The 26,797-nt window shown below is 41.3% G+C and overlaps 1 protein-coding gene across 3 annotated transcripts in view; it reads left to right on the forward strand.

Moving 5' to 3' along the window:
- The window catches only part of NDEL1 (nudE neurodevelopment protein 1 like 1), a 56,709-nt gene that overhangs the window by 22,334 nt on the left and 7,578 nt on the right, over positions 1-26,797 (forward strand). For 2 of the 3 annotated variants that reach the window (XM_037987328.2, XM_008010298.3), the window contains exons 1-8: positions 915-1,076; positions 9,603-9,700; positions 11,370-11,523; positions 12,411-12,559; positions 14,184-14,320; positions 16,343-16,516; positions 20,620-20,711; positions 25,857-26,008. In XM_037987328.2, coding sequence (XP_037843256.2) covers positions 9,615-9,700; positions 11,370-11,523; positions 12,411-12,559; positions 14,184-14,320; positions 16,343-16,516; positions 20,620-20,711; positions 25,857-26,008 — 944 coding nt within the window. In that variant the 5' untranslated portion in view covers positions 915-1,076; positions 9,603-9,614. Of the gene's footprint in view, positions 1-914; positions 1,077-9,602; positions 9,701-11,369; positions 11,524-12,410; positions 12,560-14,183; positions 14,321-16,342; positions 16,517-20,619; positions 20,712-25,856; positions 26,009-26,797 lie in introns of those variants that run through there. The other variant, XM_037987327.2, reaches the window with a different exon arrangement.

A 26,797-nucleotide genomic window follows, 5' to 3' on the forward strand; every position in this document is an offset into this window, starting at 1 on the left:
TAATATACAGCAAAAGTTCTTAAAATTGTTTTTAAAATGTATCTCATATAATATATAATATATAAAATTATATATAATATATAAATTTGTGAAATTATATATTATATAAATCATATATAATATATAATTATATATAATATTATATATAATACAATTATACATAATATTATATATATAAATGTAGGACTCCATTTCTTGGGGGCCCTGGAGGGGAGAAAGTCACACCCAATACACACACGTACACGCACGTATACAAAAATGAATATATGCTCAGATATATACAATATATAAATGGGCAAATATAAAATCCCCTTGGTGCCAACGAATCCATTCATTCATTCATCAAATATTTGAGCGTCCACTTTGCCTAGAACCAAGTTATCTGTTGGGATGAGCAAGGCATAAGAGGTTCTAGCTCTCATAGAACTTAGAATTCTACTGGAGGAAGATGAGAACAAATACAAAATGTAAGCAGTGGAAGTGCTGTAAAAACAACACAGAGCTTTGTGGCAGTGATGCTTAGAACGCCCCTGGTGTTCCATTGGGTGTTCGGGCAGGGGGAATGGACTCGGAGCTGAACTATGAGCCGAGATTCGTTTTATAAACGGGAACACTGACACATGGACACTTGAAGGGCCTTGGTGACCGGAAAACTGAAGGCACGTTCCCATCCGTCTTGGCACCACTCTCCCGAATAGCAGATTCAAGGAACTGCTGAAGCCATAATCAGTCCGTTCCAGAGTCCAGGAGCGCCTGCGCAAGAGGACGCCGTCAGCTTGACGTCAGCGCGCCCGGCTCTGGCCCGCCCCCTGTGACACCAGCCCCGCCCCGCCCCGCCCCGCATACCCGCGGGCTGCCGCGCATGCTCCGAGCCCCGCCCCCGTGCGTCACAGAATGGCCTCGGACACCCAGGCAGTCCCTGACGTGTCGGGGAGGAGCCGGGCGCGGAGGTACGCGGAGTGGAGCTCGGGGCTGCGGAGGGGAGCTGAGCCGAGCGGCTGGGCGGGCCTGGCCAGGCCAGCGGAGCGGAGACGTGGGTCAAGCGGCGGCGAACATGCGCTTTTGACACATTGGAGGTGAGCCTGCAGCGCGGGGCCGCTCCCTAAGGGGCTGCGCTGGGTCGGCGGCGCCGAGGCCTGCCCTTGGGGAGCCTTCCCGGCCCGGGGCCGTGTCTGAGGCTCCGCCGGGGCGGGCCGGGTCGGCTTCTGGGGCGGCCAGCCCGGGGACAACTGTTCCAACCGCTCTAACTGTCCCCTCCCTTTCCTGGTCCGACGTGTGGCCCCCCCAGGGGCGCCTGCAAGGGAACGATCCCTGTGGCCTCCGGAGGATGTGCCCCGTTCCGGGTGGGGTGAGGGCTGGCGGTGACGGAGGCCGGGACGTGGCACCGTGGGCTGGGGCGCTGGCGGCGCAAGGAGTGGCCCAGTCGGAGGTGGCAGCGGCGCGCCCAGCCCGCCTCCTCCTACCCTCTCCCCGAAATTCCTTCATTTGCGAGGGTGTCTTGGAGCGGGGTTGCATTTTGATCTCTCAGTGCGTCTCTCCCATGGGGGGCGAGAGCGCGAGCAGCCCACGTTGGGCTCGGATTGGCATTCCCCTGACTCCCGCCCAGAACTGCTAATCATCCTCCCCTTGGAGTTCGGGAAAGTGTCACGAACGGGCTCGGGTTACCTGTGCTCGACTCTTTTCTAGCTGTAAGCCACGAGATGACCCTTTAAGTTTTGCAAAGCAGGTGAAAGTTCTATCCCTACTAATTATTACGTTCTATTTACGTAGCACCTTTACACGCTTCAGAACTCTCTTCCTATCTCTTTCGAACCGCATCACCTTGTGGTTGCAGCTGATTATGTTATCGCCATTTCGATGGAGAAATGGAGCTGGGATGGGGGTAATTGATTTATACTTAGGTTCAATCAACTGGTAAGTGGCTTAGCTTGGATCATAATTTACATTTCTAGGCTCGGAGTTCTGGTTTCTTTTCGTGGGATTTTTATACCCTTCTCGGCTAGAAAACAAGGCAGAAAATGTGACTTGCCAAAGATATGCCAGAAGCTGGTTGATTACTTACTCAATGATTTTTGAGCAAACTCACCTAGGATAAAAACTGCTGCTCAGTCATGAGAAAAATCTTACTGTGAAGCTTGTTCAGGAGTTGCTGGTTAACATTGTGTCAGCTGAACTGTGTTGCTCTTAATGTGTTTAAAAGACAGGGTAATGTCTTTGCTAAATCATGAAGTTGATGGGCACAATGCAGCGTTAAGTCATGGCCTGAAGAGAAGTAAAGGGGAACCAAGTGAAGTCTCTCTTCTAAATTATTATTAAAATTATTGTTATTTAAAATCAGAGTGCATGAGAAACAAAACCTTTGGCCAGCCCTGGTTAGAGGTTGACTTGATCCAGATGGAAGTGGTTAAATCTTCTGAAACTGTAGTTCTTTTGATTTTTTTTAAATTAAATAGATTGAAGTTGGATAAGGAGCTTAAAATAAGTAGGAACCTTAGTAAAACTTAGATCCTGCTTTCATGAGATCTGCAAAACAACTTATTTTCATTGTAAACCATGCTGAGATAAATTTGGTTACTAAAGCTTAAAATTACTTCTGACGTAAGTTTCTGAGCACTCCATAAAGTAGAAAAAGAAGTCTGATAGAATCAAAGAGAGACCATGTTTATGATCAACTTTGAAGAGTTAAAAATTCTCTAAATGTCACCTTTAAGAGCAGTAGAATTTCGGTAAAAAGGCATGTATTACCAACATACCAACATGTAATTACTCCAGCGTCATTAGTCCATCTTAGAACTGTTAACCAGAAACAATATTGAAAATAGATTTTCTTACCATTATGCAAAGAGTAATTTCCTTGTAAATAAAAGGCATTTTGGACAGGCTGTTTTCAATTCAAATGAGTTGATTGTTGCTAGGTTTCTGAAGGTCATACATTGTATGATAATGCTTTACATAAAAATTGTCATGCTTTTGAGACTCTGTCCATATTGAGACCTGGTGTTAAATAAAGATGGGGTGGGGGTGGGCAGAGAATAATAATTTTTTTTTTTTTTTTTTTGATGGAGTCTCCCTCTGCCGCCCAGGCTGGAGTGCAGTGGCACGATCTGGGCTCACTGCAACCTCCACCTCCCGGGTTCAAGTGATTCTCTTGCTCAGTCTCCTGAGTAGCTGGGATTACAGGTGCGTGCCATCATGCCCTGCCAGTTTTTGTATTTTTAATAGAGACAGGGTTTCACCATGTTGGTCAGGCTGGTCTCGAACTCTTCACCTCGTGATCTGCCTGCCTCAGCCTCCCAAAGTGCTGGGATTACAGGCGTGAGCCACCGCGCCCTGCCAATAATACATAATTATCTATCTTCATTCTAGCTTCAGAAAATTGTGGATGTACCATTAGAGTGTTGTTTTAGCAATGTGTTTTCTATATTGGCTTTCTATAGCGTGAAAATCTCTAATTATATAGTTTCAAATAACAGTGAACACATCCTCCCAGTGTAACTTGAAGCAAACTGAACAGACTGTAACACAGCCCCTGAAACTGTCATTTGAGTATCTGCAGTGGTAGCAAATTTTATTATTTGTAAATAATCTGATTTTTGTTTTCATTTTTTTGGAGACAGGGTCTCATTTTTGTCACCCAGGCTGGAGTGCAATGGAACGATTACGGCTTACTGCAGCCTGAACTTCCCTAACTCAAGCGATCCTCCCATCTCAGTCTCACGAGTAGCTGGGACCACAGGTGCATGCCACCACACCCAGCTCATTTTTGTATTTTTGTTAGAGACAGGGTTTCAGCATGTTGTCCAGGCTGGCTTGAACTTCTAGGCTCAAGTGACATTCCCACCTCCGCCTCCCAAGTGCTGGGATCATATGCGTGAGCCACCATGCCTGGCCGGAATCTGATTTTTAAAAAGAGTAAATCTGATGGGTGAAAGTAGGGCGATAGAGCTGGATAATACCTGTTAGGAAGCAATAAAGATGAGTTGCGACCACAAAATAAGAAGGTTTGCTTTGTTCTTTTTTTTTTCTTTTATTTGAGATGGAGTCTCGCCCTGTTGTCTAGGCTGGAGTGCAGTGGCACAGTCTCAGCTCACTGCAACCTCCTCCTCCTGGGTTCAAGCATTTCTCCTGCCTCAGCCTCCTGAGTAGCTGGGATTACAGGTGCCTGTCACCACACCCAGCTAATTTTTTTTTTTTTTTTCATATTTTCAGTAGAGACGAGGTTTCACCATGTTGGCCAGGCTGGTCTCGAACTCCTAACCTCAAGTGATCCGCCTGCCTCAGCCTCCCAAAGTGCTGGGATTATCGGCATGAGCCACTGTGCCTGGCCTGCTTTGTTTGCCTGCTTTGTTCTTAATGTGGCTCACAAAGGCTATTCAAAAAAACTTTTGGAAATGTTTTTCAGCAATGGTGATATCACTGAAATATGCATATAGCTTCTCGAAATGATCAATTTTAAATAATCATCTGCATGTTTTAAATTTTGAAGCCTGTTTACTTTGTGGTCATACTTGAAAGGTCTGCTATTGAACTTTTATTTTTTAAAAATTTATTTTTAAATTTATTTAAATTTATTTTTAAATTTTGAAGCCTGTTTACTTTGTGGTCATACTTGAAAGGTCTGCTATTGAATTTTTATTTTAAAAAAATTTTTTAAATTTTTATTTTTTCTTTTTTGAGACAGTCTCGCTTCTGTCGCCCAGGCTGGAGTGCAGTGGCACAATCTCGGCTCACTGCAAGCTCTGCCTCCTGCGTTCACGCCATTCTCCTGCCTCAGCCTCCCTAGTAGCTGGGACCACAGGTGCCTGCCACCACGCCTGGCTAATTTTTTTTGTATTTTTAGTAGAAACGGGGTTTCACCATGTTAGCTAGGATGGTCTCGATCTCCTGACCTTGTGATCCACCCGCCTCGGCCTCCCACAGTGCTGGGATTACAGGCATGAGCCACCGCGCCTGGCCTGAACTACCAATTTTTAATAACTTATTGAACATTTATGTGTTTACTATGTGCCATGTGCCAGGTTCTGTCCTAAGTACTTTACAAATATTAGCTCACTTCATAACCTCATTTTAATGGTTATCCCCATTTTACAGGTGAGGAAATGGGGCACTGAGTAATTAAGTAACCTGCCCAAAGTCACCCAAGTAGTGAGTAGATGCATCAGTAGCAAATCAGAACTTCCAGGTGTGACTTCAAACTTGGGCAGTTTGGCTTCAGGGTCTGGGCTCTTAACCACTACGCTGTGCTGCTCCTATGACTTATTCTTGGTTAAATGTTTTACATTGGTTTGATCTGGAAGAGCTGATGGTGCTTTTAGTAAATGATATCCAACATAGGTTATAATACTGTTAGAGGGGCCAGTAAGCGGGTTGTGAAAATAGCCTGTTGATTAGAAAAGTTATGGTCAACATTCAATTCACATAAGATTCAGCAAGAAAATGAAGAATGTAGTGGTGGCTGGGCGTGGTGGCTCACGCCTGTAATCCCAGCACTTTGGGAGGTCGAGAAGGGCAGATCATGAGGTCAGGAGTTTGAGACTAGCCTGGCCAACATGGTGAAACCCCATCTCTACTAAAAATACAAAAATTAGCCAGGTGTGGTGGTGTGTGCCTGTAATCCCAGCTACTTAGGAGGCCGAAGCAGGAGAATTGCTTGAATCTGGGAGTCAGAGGTTGCAGTGAACTGGGATTGCGCCACTGCACTCCAGCCTGGGCAACAGAGTGAGACTCTGTCTCAAAAAAATAAAATAAAATAAAAATAAAGAATGAGGGTGAAGTAAAATAATTTTGCTAGAATTATTTGACACTGAATGTAAGTAGTTGGACAAAGAGGATGCAAGGGCCAGGAATTGATTCTCAAAAAGTTTCATGCAAAAGGCTATTTAAAACCTGAGTTATCAGGGGACGCTCATGGAAAAGTTGGTGTTGTATTAGGAATATGTCCCCGTTCAAGAACCAAAAGTCAGAGACAAATGGATACTCGCAGTACATCCAGAGGGGTAAACAATGCTATTCCTCAGGGATCACTACTTAACTAAGTGCCCTTCAAAGCATTAGCTGCTGGTAGGTCCTCTGATACTATATAAATGGGTCAAAACCAACAAAAAATACCCTCACACGGAAATGATTTGAAGTGGACTCCTGAATAACATTTGTAGATTCAAAACAATCCTAACTCTTTTTGTGGAAGAATTGGCTCCACATTTAAACACCTTCAAATAAATGATCGATGCCAAGGAAGGTATCTAACAGTCATTAGGAACTTTCCTCATGATACCGGTTCACGGGCCACACTATTGGCAATATCATCAAATGCTGCACAGTAACAGAAAGAGTACTGAAAACTCAAAATAAAAGTGATCCGGCCGGTCAATCAAATGTTCAGTACAGAAGCAGCACTAGGCACTCAGCCCCAGAAAGGCAGATAGGTAATCTAGGGGCAATACAAAGCATGACAAAAGACTTCAAGGACTGAGATGGCTGCCAAATCATTATAAGCTAAAAGGGCAAAAAGTAATCATTTTGGGAAGATCAAGGCTGACAGGTATTATCATCAGAGGCTGCAAAACCAGAGGGGGCATGAAAAACGAGAATACAGTTTTGTTCACCAAATCCTGGAACCTTCCAAGAGAGCAGCACATGGGACTTAGGGCAAAGCTAAGACCAAAAACAGGAAGTTCATCAATGGCTCCACAGTTATGGAACTTATCCCAGTTGCTTCAAATAAGATACAATCAATACATTACAAATTTTAGAGTTGAAATCATTAACTTACAAAATGCTTTATATAAGGATCAGGACTTTCTTGTGTTGCTTTTTTTATTTTCCTGAGCTTTTAAATTGCTCTTTTTCTTAGTGACAGTAGAGTAACACGTCTTCACCACAACCTCAAATATATCTAGGTTTTTACTCGCGCTCTATGCTATCTGTTCTGTGGGATTCCTTATTTTTCTTGGTGTTGTCCATCTGTCTGAAGCATTCTATGGGCCTGATGGACTGGGCTTCATCCTGGGACTTCTCATTGCAGCCCTAGGTTGGAGCCTGTCTTTCCTGCATCCGGTGCTGTCCAGGTCATGGTTTTCTCCCTGCTTTTGTACTTGTCTCAGGAAGTGCGTAGGAGGTAGCCCTGCTGAGTTTTTTTTTTTTTTTTAAGTCTTTGTCTAGTACCTCCTGAGTTCTTGTATAAGAAAAAATCTCGTTTCCTGAATTGTCTGTTTCCTCTCAGTAGGTCCTAAAATTTTCTTCTTCATGCTACTGGGTTTTCTTATTTGTCAGATGGCTCTTGGTTGTCCGTTTGTATTTCAGGGCCGGATGATGATGATTTGAGGTAGCTAGTGTGCAGTGGTTATCTCTAAGGTTCTTCCCAGAAATCCCATCAGCTCCCTGTTCTTCGATGTGGAGCCTGTACTGAGCCTATGTCAGTGACTGAATGTGGCTGCCCGTGTATCAGATTAATACTTTTGTCTAACTGATAATGATGGATTTTCTCATATTGATTTAATATATGGTGGTGCATTGTGAGGTGGAAGTAAACTACCCACATGTCTTTTTGCTTACTCCATTCCTGAAGCAGGAATTCAGATGTTAATAAAGTGGTACTTTGAAAGTCAAGAGGGAATATTGGAAGGATGATTATGAATCAGTTCAGATGTTTATTTATTTATTTATGTATTTATTTATTTTAGAGACCAGGTCTTGCTGTGTTACCCAGGCTGGAGTGCAGTGGCACAGTCATGGCTCACTGCAGCCTCAAAATCATGGCTTACTGCAGCCTCACTGCTTCTGGGCTCAAGCAGTCCTCCTGCCTCAGCCTCCCAATGTGTTGGGATTATAGGCATGAACCACCATGCCCAGCCTCAATTCAAATTATTTATTGAACTTCCACTGTGTTCTGTGTTTGATGACGCAGAGAGATTTAACCGTTCATTCTTTTAAAAATAATTTTCTCTTTTTTTTGCTAAACCTTCCTGAGTGGCTTGTGCTAGATAAACTCGAAGTTCTCTGCATCTCCAGGTTTTTATTAATTTACTTTTTTTTTTTTTTTTTTTTGAGATGGAGTCTTGCTCTGTCACCCAGGCTGGAGTGCGGTGGTGTAATCTTGGCTCACTGCAAGCTCTGCCTCCTGGGTTCACGCCATTCTCTTGCCTCAGCCTCTTGAGTAGCTGGGACTACAGGCACCTGCCACCACGCCTGGCTAATGTTTTGTATTTTTAGTAGAGACAGGGTTTCACCATGTTAGCCAGGATGGTCTCGAATTCCTGACCTCATGATCCGCCCGCCTCGGCCTCCCAAAGTGCTGGGATTATAGGCATGAGCCACCGCACCTGGCCTATTAATTTACTTTGAAAGCTGGTCTTGAGTTCTTGCTGCCTAGTATGGAATAGGTTGAATCAATTATGGTTTAATTCAGTAAATATTGAGTATCCAGTATTGTGCAGGCATTGGGCTGAAACGGAAATAAGTAAGCCAGCCTAACAGGCAACACAAAGGTGTAAGCAAACGCATTGCTCTGTGGTAATTGTATCAGTGAAAGCATGTGTAGGGTACAGAGGTAGCAAAGAATGCAAGAGATTTTAATGCTGTCCAATTGAGGGCAAGAAAACCTCTCTGGAAAAAATGACGATTAGGTTTTAAGGATAAATAGAAGTTTTCCTATTTAGGGGAGCCACTCCAGGTAGAGAAAACCTGGAGTAGCTTTCCAGACCTGAAGGAGCATGGTGTGTTAAGACAGTTTCGAACAGTACTGCCGGAATATCGAGTGGGATGTGTGGGGAGGGGGTGCTAGGAGATGGGGGTGCTAGGAGACGGGGGTGCTAGGAGACGGGGGTGCTAGGTGACGGGGGTGCTAGGAGATGGGGGTGCTAGGTGACGGGGGTGCTAGGAGACGGGGGTGCTAGGAGACGGGGGTGCTAGGAGACCGTAGGCATGCCTCTAGAGTGGGCCTGGCGATCAGTTGGGAGTTTTAAGTAGCCAATCTAAATGTAAGTTAATTAAATTGCCTTTTTCCCCCTCTCTGAATGCCTTGGGAGAAGAACCAGGATGAAAGAGAGATCATTGAAGTTGGAGATGAGTGGACATGTGGAAGGAAGCTTTGGAAGTTTTTAGAAATTTGATAATAGTAAATCATTGGGAATGTGGTGCCTGCTTTTCTAGTAGGGTCACCTGGTATCAAAGGTTCCAAGCAGATATTTTGAAGCAATTGTACCCCTGGGAAGGGCATGCCTGTGGCAGCAGCATCTCTGACAATAAGCTTGTTTCTGTCTCCTGATTCCCGGAAGACCACGTGGCCTTAACCGACGCTGCACCTCTGTGCAGGGTGATTCTGTGGGCCCAAGTCACCCAGCACCTATGCTGCAACTGATAGTGCCTCCTGTCGCTTTGTATCAAAGGATCTTTGTCATGATCTCATTCACAATACTAGCGGTCCCTGAGAGTGCAGCTGTGAAGTGATTGACGTGCCTGAGTTGGAAGAGAGTTAGCCAGTGGATCGCTCATGTTTTACTCCCTCCAGAATGCTGCAGTTCAGTGTTGTCCCAGATTTTAGGCTTCTGCTTAGATTTCTCTGTTCTCTAATTTGTTAACAGTTTGTCTTTAATATTTCACAGGCTTTCTTGATCATGGATGGTGAAGATATACCAGATTTTTCAAGTTTAAAGGAGGAAACTGCTTATTGGAAGGAACTTTCCTTGAAGTATAAGCAAAGGTAATGTTGGAAAGCACACTAAAAGTAGGGGGAGGCATTTGGAATACGCCATGTCTTGTTTGTGCATTTTTCTTTTTAACATAAAGCTAAATTTGGAATAGCAGATTTAGGATTCTAGGATTGAGATTCTAGAAACAGTCACCACATGGGTTGTATTTAAGTAGTGTAAACATGCCATAAGTCTTTATATTGTTCAAATTATTAAAATAGTAGGAAAACTGTCATTTATGATTTCTTCCGGTCGTTTGCCTCCTTTATGTTTTTTAGTAGACCGGGCCCTCTTTGGTCTGCTTTGGGTGCACTGATTCTGCCTCATCATTTTGGTCATTTGGAGATTCTGATAAACTGTCTAGGGCTCCATAGAACAGATTTTGCATTCTCAGGCAAGCATGATCAGTGTCTGGAGCCAGCAAAGCTTTGAGGGAGCGGGAGGAGCTTCAGGGGTATGGAACATTTTATAAAGTTTCAGTTATTTGGTTGGAAGAACTTTTAGGTAACAACCTTTTAAGCACCAAAATTTGTCTCAAATTTGTTTTTTAAAAACGAGATCTTTCTAAATAAAATATTGATACATTTTCCTATTTTAGTTAACAGAGTTTACTAAGTCTTATCAAACCTTTTACTGCCCTTTCATCATTGTCACCGAAGTCAGTTATTCTATTGTGCCAGTGGATATGAAAGGTGTGTATCTATGGCAGGGTTCTTAATCTTTTTCTGTGTCATAGATGTCTTAATAGGCTGGGGTAGCCTATGGACTCCTCAGTATAATATATATTTTTTTTGTTTGTTTGAGACGGAGTCTCGCTCTGTCGCCCAGGCTGGAGTGCAGTGGCCGGATCTCAGCTCACTGCAAGCTCCGCCTCCCGGGTTTACGCCATTCTCCTGCCTCAGCCTCCTGAGTAGCTGGGACTACAGGCGCCCACCACCTGGCTCAGCTAGTTTTTTATATTTTTTAGTAGAGTCGGGGTTTCACTGTCTCGTTAGCCAGGATGGTCTCGATCTCCTGACCTCATGATCCGCCCGTCTCGGCCTCCCAAAGTGCTGGGATTACAGGCTTGAGCCACCGCACCCGGCCAGCATAATTTTAAATGCATAGAATAATAGAATTACAAAGAAAATCAATTATATTGAAAAAAGTTATCTAAATATTAAACTAATTTGTGGCATACTAATATGTACTTCTCTATTAACGCATTAAATAAAAAAAGATACAGAAGTGAATGTAATAATTTTGAAATACCTAATTTTGAAATAGTCATGAGAATAAATGTATTTAGAGATATATGCAACGATTCTATGGTGATGTGAAAATATCTGTGATTTCTGTTGAATATGGTAGAAAGAAATGCCAAATTTGTTACTTTAATGAAAGCAAAAATGCATTTTTCTCGCATCTGAGTTCTGTAGTGGAAGAAGCTAATGGTATTGAGCCATGTAGCCTTACTTTTGTTAAATATTATAATCACTAACTTGTGGCTCCTTTTTGGACTTGTCATCTTCATCGAACCCTGAATATATACAGTAAGAGATGCAAAACAGATTGTCTTTAGTGTATTTTGTGAGAGCATTAGCATTCAAGCAAAAATTATCGAATTGCTATAGAATCACCTCCAAGACGATCCCTGTGGTTCCTAGTGTAACTCATCTTTCCCACTTTGTTTCTGATTAGCTTCCAGGAAGCTCGGGATGAGCTAGTTGAATTCCAGGAAGGAAGCAGAGAATTAGAAGCAGAGTTGGAGGCACAATTAGTACAGGCTGAACAAAGAAATAGAGACTTGCAGGCTGATAACCAAAGACTGAAATATGAAGTGGAGGCATTAAAGGTAACTGCAGCAGTAGACACTGGTGTCTAATGTGTTGGGTTTTATTAAAATGAGAAATATATTTTTCAGGTGCTTAAGAGAAGCAGGTGACAAAAATGGTTTAGAAAAAAAGGCTTAAAGTGAATTTTTGAATAAAATGTTTTCTTTTATGGAACCAGGGGAAAAGATGGTTTAGAGTTTAGGAGTTCACTTTGCAACTTTGTAGCTGTCACTTTTCTAGCTATAATGTTCCTAGCTATATTATTATAGTTCCTATAATTTTCAAAAGCTACCTGGTTATTTGTTTTGACAGGTAGATTACGTCATTCTGCTGTATGTTTATAATTATATTGATAGGGAATATGCATTTATTTCATTATTGTTCATAGCCCTTTCAGTTTTGGAGTTTAGTTTGGGTTAAAAATTTCCCTTCTAAAAGGAATTTTCAGGAGCAAAAGGATTAACTCCTTTCTCTGCCCTTCACCATCTACTGTAGCCACGTGCTTGAGGGTGTTTAGTGTCTGGGCAGTGGGTGGGTTTGGGGAAGGTTGGGTGGGCAGGGAAAAGGTAGGGAATTTGAACTCTGTGCTTACCCTGGGCCGCATTTAGCCTGAAAACCCAGAGGTTTCCTCAACAAGTTTGGGGATTTTGAGGCAAGGGCTTTTTATATTACTACTTTTCAGAGAGATTGTTACTGGGTTTCTTTCTGAGAGGAGAATGGTTGACAGAATTTAACACAGAGTTTAGGGACTTAGAATGAATGTGTCATTTAGTTGTTTTTAAAATAATTGTTACAAGAGTGTGGGTAAATTCCTCGGGTTCCCCCCCACCCTTTTAACTTGAGTTACCTCTTTATTAAAGAGGACTGTATATCAATGACTTGTACTTTCCTATACCGATGCCTTCAGGAGAAGCTAGAGCATCAATATGCACAGAGCTATAAGCAGGTCTCAGTGTTAGAAGATGATTTAAGTCAGGCTCGGGCCATTAAGGAGCAGTTGCATAAGTATGTGAGAGAGCTGGAGCAGGCCAACGACGACCTGGAGCGAGCCAAAAGGTAAACGAATGACTGCATTTTGTTAGAATAAAACCATGTTGGTAATTAGTGATTAAAATCTTTATTAGGCTCTTCCCCTAGATCTTAGTCCCAGAACATTTGTGACTGGTGTTTCATGTCACCTGTAACTCATCGGATGGAAAGGAACCCCAAATCCTCATCTCCCAGATAATGCCCTTCAAAGCTTTTCTCTTTCAATTTTTCTTTTTTCTTTCTTTCATATACTATGGTCGATCCTATTGGTTTTGTTTTGTTTTGTTTTGTTTGAGACGGGGTCTCGCATTGTCGCCCAGTCTGGAGTGTGGTGGCATGATCTTGGCTCACTGCAACCTCTGCCTCCCAGGTTCTAGAGATTCTTGTGCCTCAGCCTTCCAAATAGCTGGAATTATAGGCATGTGCCACCACACCCAGCAAATTTTTGTATTTTTAGTAGAGACAGGGTTTTGCCATGTTGGCCAGGCTGGTCTTGAATTATTGGCATCAAGTGATCTGCCTGCCTCGGTCTCCCAAAGTGCTAGGATTATAGGCGTGAGCCACTGTGCCCAGCCTAGGTTTTTTTTTTTAAAACTGTCTCGTGCATTCCCCCATCTTCCCTCTGTGCTCTTAACACTTCCATACTTCCTGTAGGTCCTCACATCTTATACCTGGATTCTGTAGTTATCTTCTAGCTGATATGTCTTTATATTTCTATTCCTTTTTATTCTCTTTTGTTTTAATACTGACTGATGGGTTTTCTTCAAATGTTGATTTCAGTTCACATTTTCTGAGCAACCTACAGTAGCTTGCTATCTCTGTTGCCAAACTTTTATGCATCTGTAATTAGTTGTTTCTTAACCATTCCAAACTTAATTCCTATTACTTTATAATTGTTTCCTGATATTTCCTTCCTTAATATTTATCCAGTAAGTCTTAAGTGACTGACATGATGCTAAACTTGCAGATGTGGAGCTAGTCTGGTCACTACCTTTGGGGGTGACAGATATGCACATTCACTATGATAATACCCTAGGTAAAAAAAGTGGGCAGGCTGCTCCAGGGCATAAAGGAGGCAGCAGCCAGATTGGTTGTGGAGGGCAACCAGTCAGCGGCTGAAGTGAAGTTGAAGTTACAAAGGGACACCCTATGCAAATGTCTGAGTGGTTGCAGCAAGCAAAGGGAATAGCCTCTGGTCCTTTTGTGACTTAGGTATGGAAAGTTGGGGTTTTCCTTTTGATTTAGTTCTAGGAAGTCAGTGTGAATAGGCCTTAGGTTCCCTGACTTGGGACTTAATGTTTTAAACAAACTCTTACATATATTACAAGTTTTGAAAAGTTTTCTTTCTGAAAATGTGTAAACTTTATTGTGTTCAAAACCCAGTGGAGCTATAAATAGTGTAATGAACAGCCTTTCCATAGGGAACATTAAGGAATAGATGGGAATTTAAGAGAATATATTGCATATATTACCCAAATGGTAGAGATACTAAGTGCCAGCAGTGGTCAAGAAGGGGCAGGATCATCTTCTTTGAATGGGACCAGGCTGGCTAGGTCAGGAAATGTCATGAGATAAACTGACAGTTTCCTTTTGTACTATCTGTTTGCACATGTTATTTATTTAATTCATGTACTCTAATTTTTCTTTTTAGGGCAACAATAGTTTCACTGGAAGACTTTGAACAAAGGCTAAATCAGGCCATTGAACGAAATGCATTTTTAGAAAGTGAACTTGATGAAAAGGAATCTTTGTTGGTCTCTGTACAGAGGTTAAAGGATGAAGCAAGAGGTAAAATTTATAACTTAAAGAATACAAGTGACCCTTGAACAATACGGGTTTGAATTGTATTTGTCCACTTATACTCTGATTTTTTTCAACCAAACACGGATTGAACATACAGTATTCATGCCCTTCAAAACCCTGTATATGGAGGGTGGACTTTTTGTATATACTGTGGGACTTCAGTATGCGCCAATTTTGGTGTAGATGGGGGTCCTGGAACCAATCACCATATATACTGAGGGACAACTGTGTTTGTCCTCCCTTACCTTACTGTCCCTATGCCAGAAGAAGCTTAGAGTCAACTTTTTTTTGAGGCATAGTCTCACACTTTCGCCTAGGCTGGAGTGCAGTGGTGCAATCTTGGCTCACTGCAAACTCCGCCTCCCAGGTTCAAACGATTCTCCTGCCTCAGCCTCCCAAGTAGCTAGGATTACAGGTGCCCGCCACCACACCCAGCTGATTTTTGTATTTTTAGTAGAGATGGGGTTTCACCATGTTGGTCAGGCTGGTCTCGAACTCCCGACCTCGTGATCTGGCCACCTTGGCCTCCCAAAGTGCTGGGATTACAGACGTGAGCCACCACACCTGGCTCCATCTGGCTAAGCAAAAAAATTTTTTTTTGTGGAGACGGTCTCAGTATGTTGGTCAGGCTGGTCTTGAATCCTTGGCCTTAAGTGATCCTTCTGGTTCTGTCTCCCAAAATGTTGGGATTATAGGTGTGAGCCACTGTGCCTGGCTTCTTAACCATTTTAAAGTGGACACTCCAGTAGTGTTAAGTATAGTCAAATTGTTGTGTAAACAAATTTTTAGAACTTTTTCATCTTGCAAAACTGAAACTATACCTTTTGAATAGCGACTGCCCATTTTCCCTTCCTTTCAGCCCTGGCAACCACAGTTCTACTTTCTATGATACCTCATGTGAGGGAAATTATACTGTATTTGTGACTGGTTTATTTTACTTAGCATAATGTCCTCAAGGTTAATCCATGTGTAGTATGTGACAAAATTTCCTTCTTTTTTAAGGCTGAATAATATTCCATTGTATGTATTCATTTTCTTTATCTGTTCATCTGTGGGTGGACATCGAGTTGCTCCCATCTCTTGCTATTGCAAGTGATGCCGCTGTGAACATGGGTGTGCAAATACCTCTTTGAGATCCTGTTTTGAATTCTTTTGGATACATGCCCAAAAGGGGGATGACTTTGTTCCTTTTTTAACATAAGCAAATATTCTGTAGGTTAAATTGCATAATCGGAAAAGATAACATTAATTTTGGGTTAAAAACTTGATATTGGCTGGGTGTGATGGCTCACACCTGTAATCCCAGAACTTTGGGAGACTAAGGCTGGCAGATCATTTGAGGTTAGGAGTTCGAGACCAGCCTGACCAACATAGTGAAACCCTGTCTCTACTAAAAATAGAAAAAAAATTAGCCAGGTGTGGTGGTGTGCCCCTGTAATCCCAGTTACTTGGGAGGCTGAGGCAGGAGAATCTCTTCAACCCAGGAGGTGGAGGTTGCAGTGAGCCGAGATTGTGTCACTGCACTGTAGCCTGGGCGACAGAGCAAGAAGAATGACAAAAATTTAAACCACTCCGAATACTTTTCTAAAACTAAATATTTCATAGTAATAATAGTTAATGCCAACTCATTTAAAATTACAAAAATGCACTTAGTTGATTTTGCAATAACCCCAAAACTACATTTGAAAATAAAAGCAAATGAGTTGGTGAAGAATATTTACTTTTGTGTGAATTGTACTGTGGACTCTGCACTGTTACTTTTTGCATACGAGCATAAGTAATTTCTCTCAGATTGTAGCATTTTTAAATTCTACAAGATCATTTAGACAGTAGTTTTGCCATTTTTATTCCCCTAGAAATAAAAGTTGTTAATAATTAAATAGGAAATTCGTTTTTGAGAAATAGTAATTTAGGAAGAAGATCTTTATGACATTTTAGATGTCACTTTTCTTGATATATTTGCTCCCTCTAGTGAATATTCCTGCCCTTGTTTGGAATATTTTACAGATTTAAGGCAAGAACTAGCAGTTCGGGAAAGACAACAGGAAGTAACTAGAAAGTCGGCTCCTAGCTCTCCAACTCTGGACTGTGAAAAGATGGACTCCGCCGTCCAAGCATCACTCTCTTTGCCAGCTACCCCTGTTGGCAAAGGAACGGAGAACACTTTTCCATCACCGAAAGGTTTGTAATGTCTTTTCTTTTTGAGGCCACGTGTTAGATGATCAGCTGAAGGGGGTTTGTTGCTGAAGGCAGTTGCTAAGGTTTAAAGAGTAATTTTAGTTTAAAAGTTGGTGAAGTCTAGTGCTATGTGAAACAGAAGGAGGAATTGTTTTCCTAGGCCACTCATACATAGGAAACAGTGAAATGATGGCTACATTTAACATGAGATTTCTAAAAGTTAAAGGTTTTTAAGGAAAGTTTATTTTTTGATGATAGCAATAGATTTTGCGATTACAGCAGTACGTTTAGGTAGAAAATTTTAAAAACACAGAAAAAAAAAAGAAAATAAAAATCATGTTATCTTACCACTTACAGGCACCCACCATTAACATTTTGAGTTTTTTTTTTCTATTGTGTGCTTGTGTGTGTTTGTGCACATCTCTGTCACATACAGATTTGGGGATCGTATTTAAATACAGTTTTATTTCTTCCTTTTGCCACTTTCCATATCCTGGGAGACCTGAGGCCTTTCTACATAGAATGTACAGAGAATCATTAAGTTGCCTTTCAGACTCGTGTAAGACCAGCTTGGGTAGACATGCCCATTCTGTTACATGCTTCAGGAGCTGCCATTTTCAAAAGCATCATTCGGAGTGATTGATGATTGGCACATACAGAATGCTCACATTGCCATCAGCCAGTGTGTTTTTCTAAATCCACATAAGCAGAAAAACCATCTAGTAGCCACTAGATAGAGCCTTACAATAGAATCCTGAAGCTCTCAATTGAGATTTGTTTAGATTTTGCAGCTCGCAGTTCATATTTCAGCTACTCTAATCCCCCCCATGCTTTTTTTTTTCCCACCCTATGTTGAAGCTGTCATCCCACCCTTTTTAAAATATGGGGTTTTATCTTTCAGAATGCTGTGTGGGCAACTAGTACAGTGAGCTCTGTATGTCTGTGCCACTCAGTATATTATCACCAGTCCATGTGGCTATTTAAATGTATATTAAAATGAAATAAAATATAAAATTAAGTTTCTTGGTCACAGTAACCACATTTCAAGTGCTCAGTAGCCCTTGAGTAGATAATTCAACTTGTCTTTGCCTTGTTACGAGATGATATCAGATAAAGTATGTGCAGGTGCTATATGGTCGTAAGGTGTTACTAATTACACTAGTATGTGCCAGGTTTACTGCTGAGGACAAAGGGCAGGCAATAGATTATTAGCAGTCACCGGGAGCCCTCACGGTCAGTTTTTCAGACTAGCCGCTTGTGTATTTGAAGATTTCCCAATTACATCTGAGGACTAACAGTTTTGGTTTTATGTTACTGATTAGAATTATGCAGATCTGAAAATTCTTTAGTTGAAGACTCATCAGAATAGTGAAAAGCCTCAGTTGAGGTGACACCCACAGGTGGTGCGCCTTTTTTTTTTAATAGCCCGTTAAGAGTTTTCATTCAGGGACTTGGGGAGTCAACAGGACATGGAGCCTGCTCTGACACAGCATGAGATGTGCCAACTGTATGGCAGTAGTATTTGCTTAATAGATATGTTTTTAGTCTGGAACCAATAGCATGAATTTTCACGGGCTATCCTAAAAGCTGCTGTGTACTAGATCACTGCAATTTCATTACAAGAAAGTACAGAATTGGTAGGGCGCAGTGGTTCACGCCTATAATCCCAGCACTTTGGGAGGCTGAGGCAGACGGATCACTAGGTCAGGAGATCGAGACCATCCTGGCTAACACGGTGAAACCCCGTCTCTACTAAAAATACAAAACAGCCGGCCGTGGTGGCGGGCGCTTGTAGTCCCAGCTGCTCGGGAGGCTGAGGCAGGAGAATGGCGTGAACCTGGGAGGCGGAGCTTGCAGTGAGCCAAGATTGCGCCATTGCACTCCAGCCTGGGTGACAGAGCGAGACTCTGTCTCAAAAAAAAAACACAGAATTGTGAGCAGCAGCAGGTGGTCAGAGAAATCGGTGAGATCTTAGAGCTGGTCTTTCTAAAGTGGTCTTTCTTTAATTGTATTTTATTTTTTACAATATTTCTTTTCCTTTTTTTTTTTTTTGAGATGGAGTTTTGCTTTTTTTGCCCAGGCTAGAGTGCAATGGTGCGATCTCGGCTCATTGCAACCTCCACTTCCCAGGTTCAAGCAATTCTCCTGCCTCAGCCTCCCAAGTAGCTGGGATTACAGGCACCCTCCACCACACCCACCTAATTTTGTAGGGTTTCACTGTGTTGGTCAGGCCAGTCTCAAAGTCCTGACCTCAGGTGATCCACCCACCTCAGCCTCCCAAAGTGCTGGGATTACAGGTGTGAGCCACTGTGTCTGGCCTACAATGTTTGTTTCTAAAAAGCATTTAATGCACCTTACCATAAAAGCACAGGTTTAATAACACCTAAAATATAAAACTTGAATAGGGAAAAATGAGATCTAGAAATCCCTGCCAAGAACAGTACAGCAGTGTTTTATAGCACATCGAGCACCTGCTATATGTCATGCATTTTTCTAGATGCTGGGAGCGCAGTGGTAAGACAAAGCCCCTACCTGCAATGAGATTGCATTCTAGAGGAGAAGAAGGATAAGAAACAACAAAAACCCTACTCAAGTATTCTCGTTGCTGATTAGCACTCTGTGGAAAACAAACATAAAAAATTGAGTACTTACTACATGCATTTTTAAAGTACATTAACTGATTTAAACTTCACAACAACTTTATGATGAGGTAGTTGTTATTTGTCCCCTTTTACATATAGGTAACTACCCAGTGGCTGAACTGGATTTGTATACAGTAGTTCAGCTCAAGAACCCTTAATCATGGTGTCATATTATCTCTTAAAAATTAAGAAATGTGCATAACTGAAAACCTTACTGAGTGTGGAAGAAGATGTGGGTAAATATCATGGTAAATACTATGATTCTGAATGGGAAGACTGAATTTTCTTACAATAACCGTTTTCCCCAAGTCAATCTATAATTTCAACTTCTAATAAAAAGCCTAACAGGATTTAAAAAATTGATATGTTGATATTAAAATTATTCTGGAATAGTAAATGTGCAAGAACAGCCGAGAAAAGTTTGAAGTAGGCTCATAACAAGAAGGACCTTTGCCTTTTGAGATACCAAAATATATTTTAACATTACAATAATTAAAGTAGCATACTTCTGATAGAATAGGCTAATAATTCAATGGAACTGAAATATATTCATATATTTAGGGAATTTAATTAATAGTTATAGTACCATTTCAGATGAGATGAGTTTTCCCTAAATGATGCTAGGACAACTGGCTATCCATTTAGAGGAAAAAAATTAGATGTGTATCTTATAGCCACTATAATTTCTAGGCGAATTAAATGATCTAAATGTAAAAAAAAAAAAAAAAAAAAAAGAAAAATACTAAGGGAAAGTATGGGAAAGATTATGACATTAAGATGAAGAAGCCAAAGGTTCTTCTAGCAAAACACAGCGTTTACAAGATGAATGTCACCCTGAGAGATACAACGTATGTACGAGAAAGGGTGAATATCCAGAATGTATAGAACTCTTACAGATAGATTACAGGAGGAAAGACAAACCAGTGGAGAAATGTACAAAGACTAAACAGTTGATTTTCAGAAGAGATTCAAATGACTAGTTACTATGGAAATAGAAAGTAAAACAATGTGACTATCAAATTGTCAAAAAAAAAATAATATCTAGTATTATCAAGGTCATCTCCACATAGATTGCTGATGTTAGTACAGGCTTTTTAGAGAGCATTTTGGCAGGGTCTGTCAAGGTGAAAAAAATGGACATATGCCTGAGCCGGCAGTTCTATTTTTAGGAATCTCTTTTTCCAGAAATACTTGTCTAGGTGTGTAAGAGTATATGTCCTTGTGGCATTACTTGATATAATTTAATTATATATATATTTGATATAAAAATAAAAATTTGATATAATGTAAATATCCACCCATTGGAGAGTGGTTAAGCCTATTTATGGTATCTGTACTTTGACCATAGTTGGAAGTTGTTTGTTGATATTGCATTGAGTGTTACACTACGTTGTAACATCAACAACAAAACCCAAATGTCAAGGGAACTGCAAGTGTAATCACTCAGCTTTTATTTTTCTCTAGCTATACCAAACGGTTTTGGTACCAGTCCACTAACTCCCTCTGCTAGGATATCAGCACTAAACATCGTGGGGGATCTCTTACGGAAAGTAGGGGTAAGTTTCAATTATTTATCACTAGGTGTTTCCACTGACAAGGTATTGAATTATTTCTTAATTTGAAGTGAGGGAAGAAAGAAAGGAGACTTTCCCGTGGTAAAGGCTGTCATGAAGCTGACAAGCAAAAGCATCCATTGACTGGCCAGAGGCTAGTTCAGATGACACTTCAGGATGCCCCTACAGAAGAGCCTGTACCTTGAGCTCTGAGGTTCCCACCAGGGCATTCTTCCTGTTCTCCATTCCTGTTTCAACAGCATGACGCCTCTGTCCTTGTCTAGAATACTTTGTCTAAGGCCTGCTGTGTGTCTTCTGCCACCCTCATCTTGGTCTTTACTGTTGTCTGCCGTCTTCCTGGTCATTCGCTTGTCTTGTGTTTGTGGGACTTTAACATTTGACTCATGGCGTTACTCTCTATTCTTAGTCCTGCCCACCTTATTGTTCCTTGGCCACCTCAACTTCAGTGCCTTCTTCTTGGTGTGAGCCTTGCATTCCAGAACAGTTTTGCTTCTGAAATATTAAACCCAGCCAGATGCAGTGGCTCACACCTGTAATTCCAGCATTTTGGGAGGCTGAGGTGGGTAGATCACTTGAGGTTAGGAGTTCGAGACCAGCTTGGCCAACATGGTGAAACCCCGTCTCTACTAATAATACAAAAATTATTCTGGCGTGGTGGCAGGTGCCTGTAATCCCACTACTTGGGAGGCTGAGGCAGAAGAATCGCTGGAACCCAGGAGGCGGAGGTTGCAGTGAGCCGAGATTGCACCACTGTCCTCCAGCCTGGGCAACAGACAGCAAAGACTCCGTCTCAAAAAAAAAAAAAAAAAAAAAAAAAAATTAAACCCATTTTTTGCTTAATCAGTGTTTTACTCTGTATCATACCTACTCTTTAACTTCATCAAGAGTATTACCCCATTTTTTGGTGTGTTTGTTTTTATCTGCCATCTCTTGCTTTCACTTCCTTTCTTTCATCGGTGATCTCACACATCTCTTACTCTGTCACTGTTGACTTCATGGTCTCTCTGGCCACATAGAATGTCTGCCATCTGAATTACTGGGAACAGTTGCAGAACCATGTGGATTTATGCCACTATCAAGTCTGCATTTCTAGCATTAGCGCCCATTCCTGTTTCCCTTAGTGACTTTCACCTCTCCAACCCTTGCCATTTCCCAGTATCTACTACCCCCTTCACTTATTTTCGTGTGTGACACTTTCTAAAAAATGTAGAAATTGCATTATACTTTATCTAAAGCACATATGGGAGGCCAAGACACAGGTCTTATGTTTGCCTGTTTCAGCTCATCATAGGGGTTATTTTCTGACCATCAGATTAAACCTGCATTTTAAAGTTAAAATACAAAGTAAAGTGCATAGGTCATTCCTATAGTACCTAGAGTAATCTTTCTTCACTCCCAAGATAACCATTTTAAAATCCTCTGTGTTGGAGTATTTGTCTTTAATACTTGAAATAATATGCTTATTTTTCTGTTTATCTCGATTTACTCAACTTTAAGCAAAGAGATGAGGAATTTAGATCACCTCCTCCCAGATTTTTATTTTTATTTTTTGTTCTTGTAAAAAAATTACTTTAACGTTCTTAAACTTTCATTTCCGAATGTATTAGGTTATATCTTTTTTTTTTTTTGAGACAGGGTCTCGCTTTGTTGCTAAGGCTGGAGTGCAGTGGCATGATCTCGGCTCGCTGCAACCTCCGCCTCCCGGATTCAAGTGATTCTCCTGCCTCAGCCTCCCGAGTAGCTGGGATTACAGGCACCCGCCACCATGCCTGGCTGATTTTTGTATTTTTAGTAGAGACAGGGTTCACCATGTTGGCCACACTGGTCTCGAACTCCTGACTTCAGGTGATCTGCCTGCCTTGGCCTCCCGAAGTGCTGGGATTACAGGTGTGAGCCACCATTTCTGGCCAGTATGAGGCTATATCTTAACTCTCTGTTCTCTCCCTTTCTTCCCCTGACACTCCCACTCCGCATTCCCTTTCTGAGCCCTCTACTAGCTGTGTGAGCTCTCTGTTGGTTGGTTCTAAAAATGGAAAATTAGTCAAACAGCATTTGTAACAATGCCCATATATGTATTATTTACTGTGTCATCACAGAGGAGATGCTGGACTTTCGGGTGGGTCTTTATATTTGTGCCACTCAACAAATGTGTTTTGAGAATTTTGTTCTTTAACTGTAATTTACTCAAAATCATACCGGCTTTTTAAATATTTCATATTGTAGCTGACTGTATGCTGCTTTCTTTTCCTAGCATTTGTTTCCCCTTCTCTCTTTTGAGTAGAAAAAACCTGTACCTTTCTTTGCTCTCGTATCTTCTAGTTTCTTCTTCACACTCTGCAGGATGCCCTGATGGCCTTCGAGGGCTGCTGCGTTGTTGTTGCTCTCGAATTTCTCTCCATTTTACTCTTGGGTTAGTTCTGCCTATTCCTGAACCCCACATTGTCGTCTCTCTTTGTTCCTTGTTTGTTTTGCTTTAGTACTTTAATTTATTCAGAAGTGGTGCATGAAAGTTTAATTTGGCATCCTTGTGTGGTTTACACATTCAGCTGACAATCTGTCTTCTAAGAGTTATCAAAATAACGACCTCCAAAAGTCATCAACACTCTGCGTCTGCTGCTGTCCACCAGCCTTTGTTGGCTTTTATGAATATTTCATTTATGCCTCTTTACACTTTGTCCGCTGACTTGGACTGGAAGCCATTCTCGACTCTTGCATCCCCTTCACAGAGAAAATGAAGGCCATTTGTTTTAAGCTTCTTTGATTTCTTTTATCATCTTCTGCTATTACCCTCCTATTATTACCTCTATTTGTAGCCATTCCTCCTTTTTGTCCCAGTGGTAAAAGTGCAAATTCCTACCTGTGGCTAATTTTGTCCATCTGTGCTTTGGATCTCATTTCTTCCAACCCTCAAATCTTTATTTCTCCTGTATCTTCAGCCTTTTACTATATATGTGTTAATATTTATGTGTAGTGTTTACATATTACACATTATATGTTATGTATTATACATGTATACTTTGATATTTCTGTATTGCATGCTATTCACATAAATATATGTAATACTTATGTGGTACATATTGCATACTTTAAACCTTCTTGAAAGCGTGTCTCCGTTTATTGTTAGCATTTTGACTGCATGCACACTCCCTAGACACTTTAGCCTGGGCTCTGTCCCCTGCTCGTGCCGCTAAAACTGCTCACTGGTGATCTCAGTGCTGTCAAATCCAGTGGATGCTGTTCTGTCCTAATTTTACTTGAAGCATTCAACACTGACCCCCTTTTTTTTTTTTTTTTTCAATGCCCTCTTTTCTCTGCTTCTCTGATGCTGTTTCATGGCTGCTCCCAACTTTCTTTCCATTCCTCTTAGTCATCTTGTAGGGTCTTCATCTGCTCACCCTTTCGACATTGGTTTTACTCAGAGTTCTGTCCTTGATTTTCTGATCTTCTTAATCACAACCATAGTTTCATCCACCCCTGGGTGGGGATATCTTTCAAATCTTAATCTCTAGACCACCCTTTTCCCCCTGAAAAGACCTGGTGCTTGTGCTTGGATGTCTCACTGATGTCTCAGACATAAGTTGTGCCTGCCGTGTGATAGATACTCAATATGTATTTGAATGAATGAACGCGTGTCTTGAATGTAGGAATTGAATGGCTCTCAATTTCTACTGTGTATGTGTAGCTTTGATAAGCTGCTGAATTATTGCTGAATTATGCTTATTCAGAGTTTGTCCTACAAGGTCATTACCTCTCTTCCTTGTTTCTATTGTCATTTTAGTAGGTCATTGTACTTTTGTCATAGGAAAGAAGGAGAAGAAAAAAGTTTGTCTGTTTTTGTTGCTGTTTCTTTTTTTTGAGACAGAGTCTCACTCCGTCGCCCAGGCGAGAGTGCGGTGGTGCCATCTAGGCTCACTGCAGTCTCTACTTCCTGAGTTCCAGTGATTCTTGTGCCTTAGCCTCCCGCATAGCTGGGATTACAGGTGCGTGCCACCACACCCAGCTAATTTAAAAAATTTTTTTCTTTAGTAGAGACAGGTTTTCACCATGTTGGCCAGGCTGGTCTCGAACTCCTGGCCTTGAGTGATCCACCTGCCTCGGCCTCCCAAAGTGCTGGGATTACAGGGATGAGCCACTGCGCCCAGCTGTTGTTGCTGTTTCTTTAATAGCTCTTATTGAAATGTGGGGGGAGGAGGTCCAAATGGATTCTCAAAGTGAAGTATATTTTACCTGTGGATTTAATTGAGCTGTGCATTCCCAGTCCTTTACTGTTGTGGATAATAGACATGAATTGTGTGTGTATATATTTTTTACATATATATATATATTTTTTTTTTTTTGGAGAAGGAGGGGTTTGATCTGGGCAAAGTGTTTATGGGAAAGAGGCAGTTGATGATGTCTAAGCGTGTGGAAGTACATGAGAAACGCCTGATCTCTCCATGTCATCTGTGTTGGCAGAGCCTGGTGTTTGCCAGATGTGGTGACAGGTGCAAAACAAGGGTGCCCAATTGAGAGGTAAATGCTAAAAGACCAGTGTCATTTGCAGGTGAATTATTTAATTACAGACAAAGGGTATCAGTTAAACATTTTACAGAGTGCTCTCAGAAATAAAATAGCTTTTAATTTCATGTAAAGTGTTGTAAATGTTCTTATTCATTCTCATGCAGTAGAAAAAATGAAGAACCTAGAGAAAGAATTGGCTGCCCTAAAAAAAATTCTCAAGTGATATTTTTGGGTTTTTTAATAGTACTTGCTCCCCAAACACACCCTGCTCCTAACACCAACCAACAGTCTACAATTTAGAAATGAACGCTGGATGGGGCAAGAGACCTGGGGTCTGCTGTTCGACCTCCCGTGCCACACTCTTCTTACTTGTGAGGGGAAGATAACGTATATTTCCCTCAGTAACACTAAGAGGAAAAAATAAAATATTCTGAGCTCATTCGAAAGGGAGCGTAAGTATTCTGCCTTTTTATTAGAAAGTTGATTGATCATGGCTGAACTAACCACCATTATCAACTGAGATGAGTAGGTTTTGAGGCTTGAAATAGAAATGGTTTGAAATGCAAATTTTTATGTGCAGCTACTGTTTTGACAACCGTATCATTCCTTCTTTTTTTTTTTTTATAGGCTTTAGAATCCAAATTAGCAGCTTGCAGGAATTTTGCAAAGGACCAAGCATCACGAAAATCCTATATTTCAGGGAATGTTAACTGTGGGGTGCTGAATGGCAATGGCACAAAGTTCTCTCGATCAGGGCATACATCTTTCTTTGACAAAGGGTAAGTCCTAAATGTTTTAAGTGATAATTTTTTGAGTAGTAAAGTGACAGATTATTAAGTGAGCATAATGAAGCCTTGAAAAGGTAAACTCAGCTTGGCAAACCTGCCTGCAGCCTGTTATCATTCTAATCTCAGGGGACATGATGTCTGTTGTTGTCCTCTCGTCCCCGTGGAGTCTGTTGCCCCAGGAACCCTGAATCTGAGGCTTCTGTCCTGGGAAGCAGACTCTTGAAAGGCAGCAGTGTGAGGCTCTGGTGAGTCAAAACGACTGTGACAAGGTCCCTGTTCTCCAGGTGCTTTCAGGCTGGCAGACTTGCAAATACTTTTTTGGGGTAGAAGAGAGCATCACAATTAAATATATGCAAACTGTACAACAGACATCCCCTGTGAGAATTTTGGAAAAATATAAAGCCCTGAAGTACTTAGGCACTGGATCAAATACAGTTTAGGAAATACAACTTTTGTATAAAGTTAAGGCTCTTTTGAAGACTGAAATAAAATTGTCTTAAGATTGAAGCATCCTTAATGCAAAAAATTTCAGTGGGTATAGAAGTATATGAACTAAAAAGTCATTGTTTCCTGCCTTCACACTGTTTCTGCATTCATTACAGTTATTCCAAGGCATGTCAAATCATATTTTTATGCATCTGCTCTAAGTTGTTTGTAACACAGTTATGGGATTTTACTTTAAATATTGCTTTGCAGTGTGCCTATCATGACTTATATTGCCATTATCTTTCCATGTCATGTATATTATTCTACCTCAATTTACTTATTTTTAAATACTCC

This window comes from Chlorocebus sabaeus, chromosome 16 (assembly GCF_047675955.1).
Source record: "Chlorocebus sabaeus isolate Y175 chromosome 16, mChlSab1.0.hap1, whole genome shotgun sequence".
NCBI classification, from domain to species: domain Eukaryota; kingdom Metazoa; phylum Chordata; class Mammalia; order Primates; family Cercopithecidae; genus Chlorocebus; species Chlorocebus sabaeus.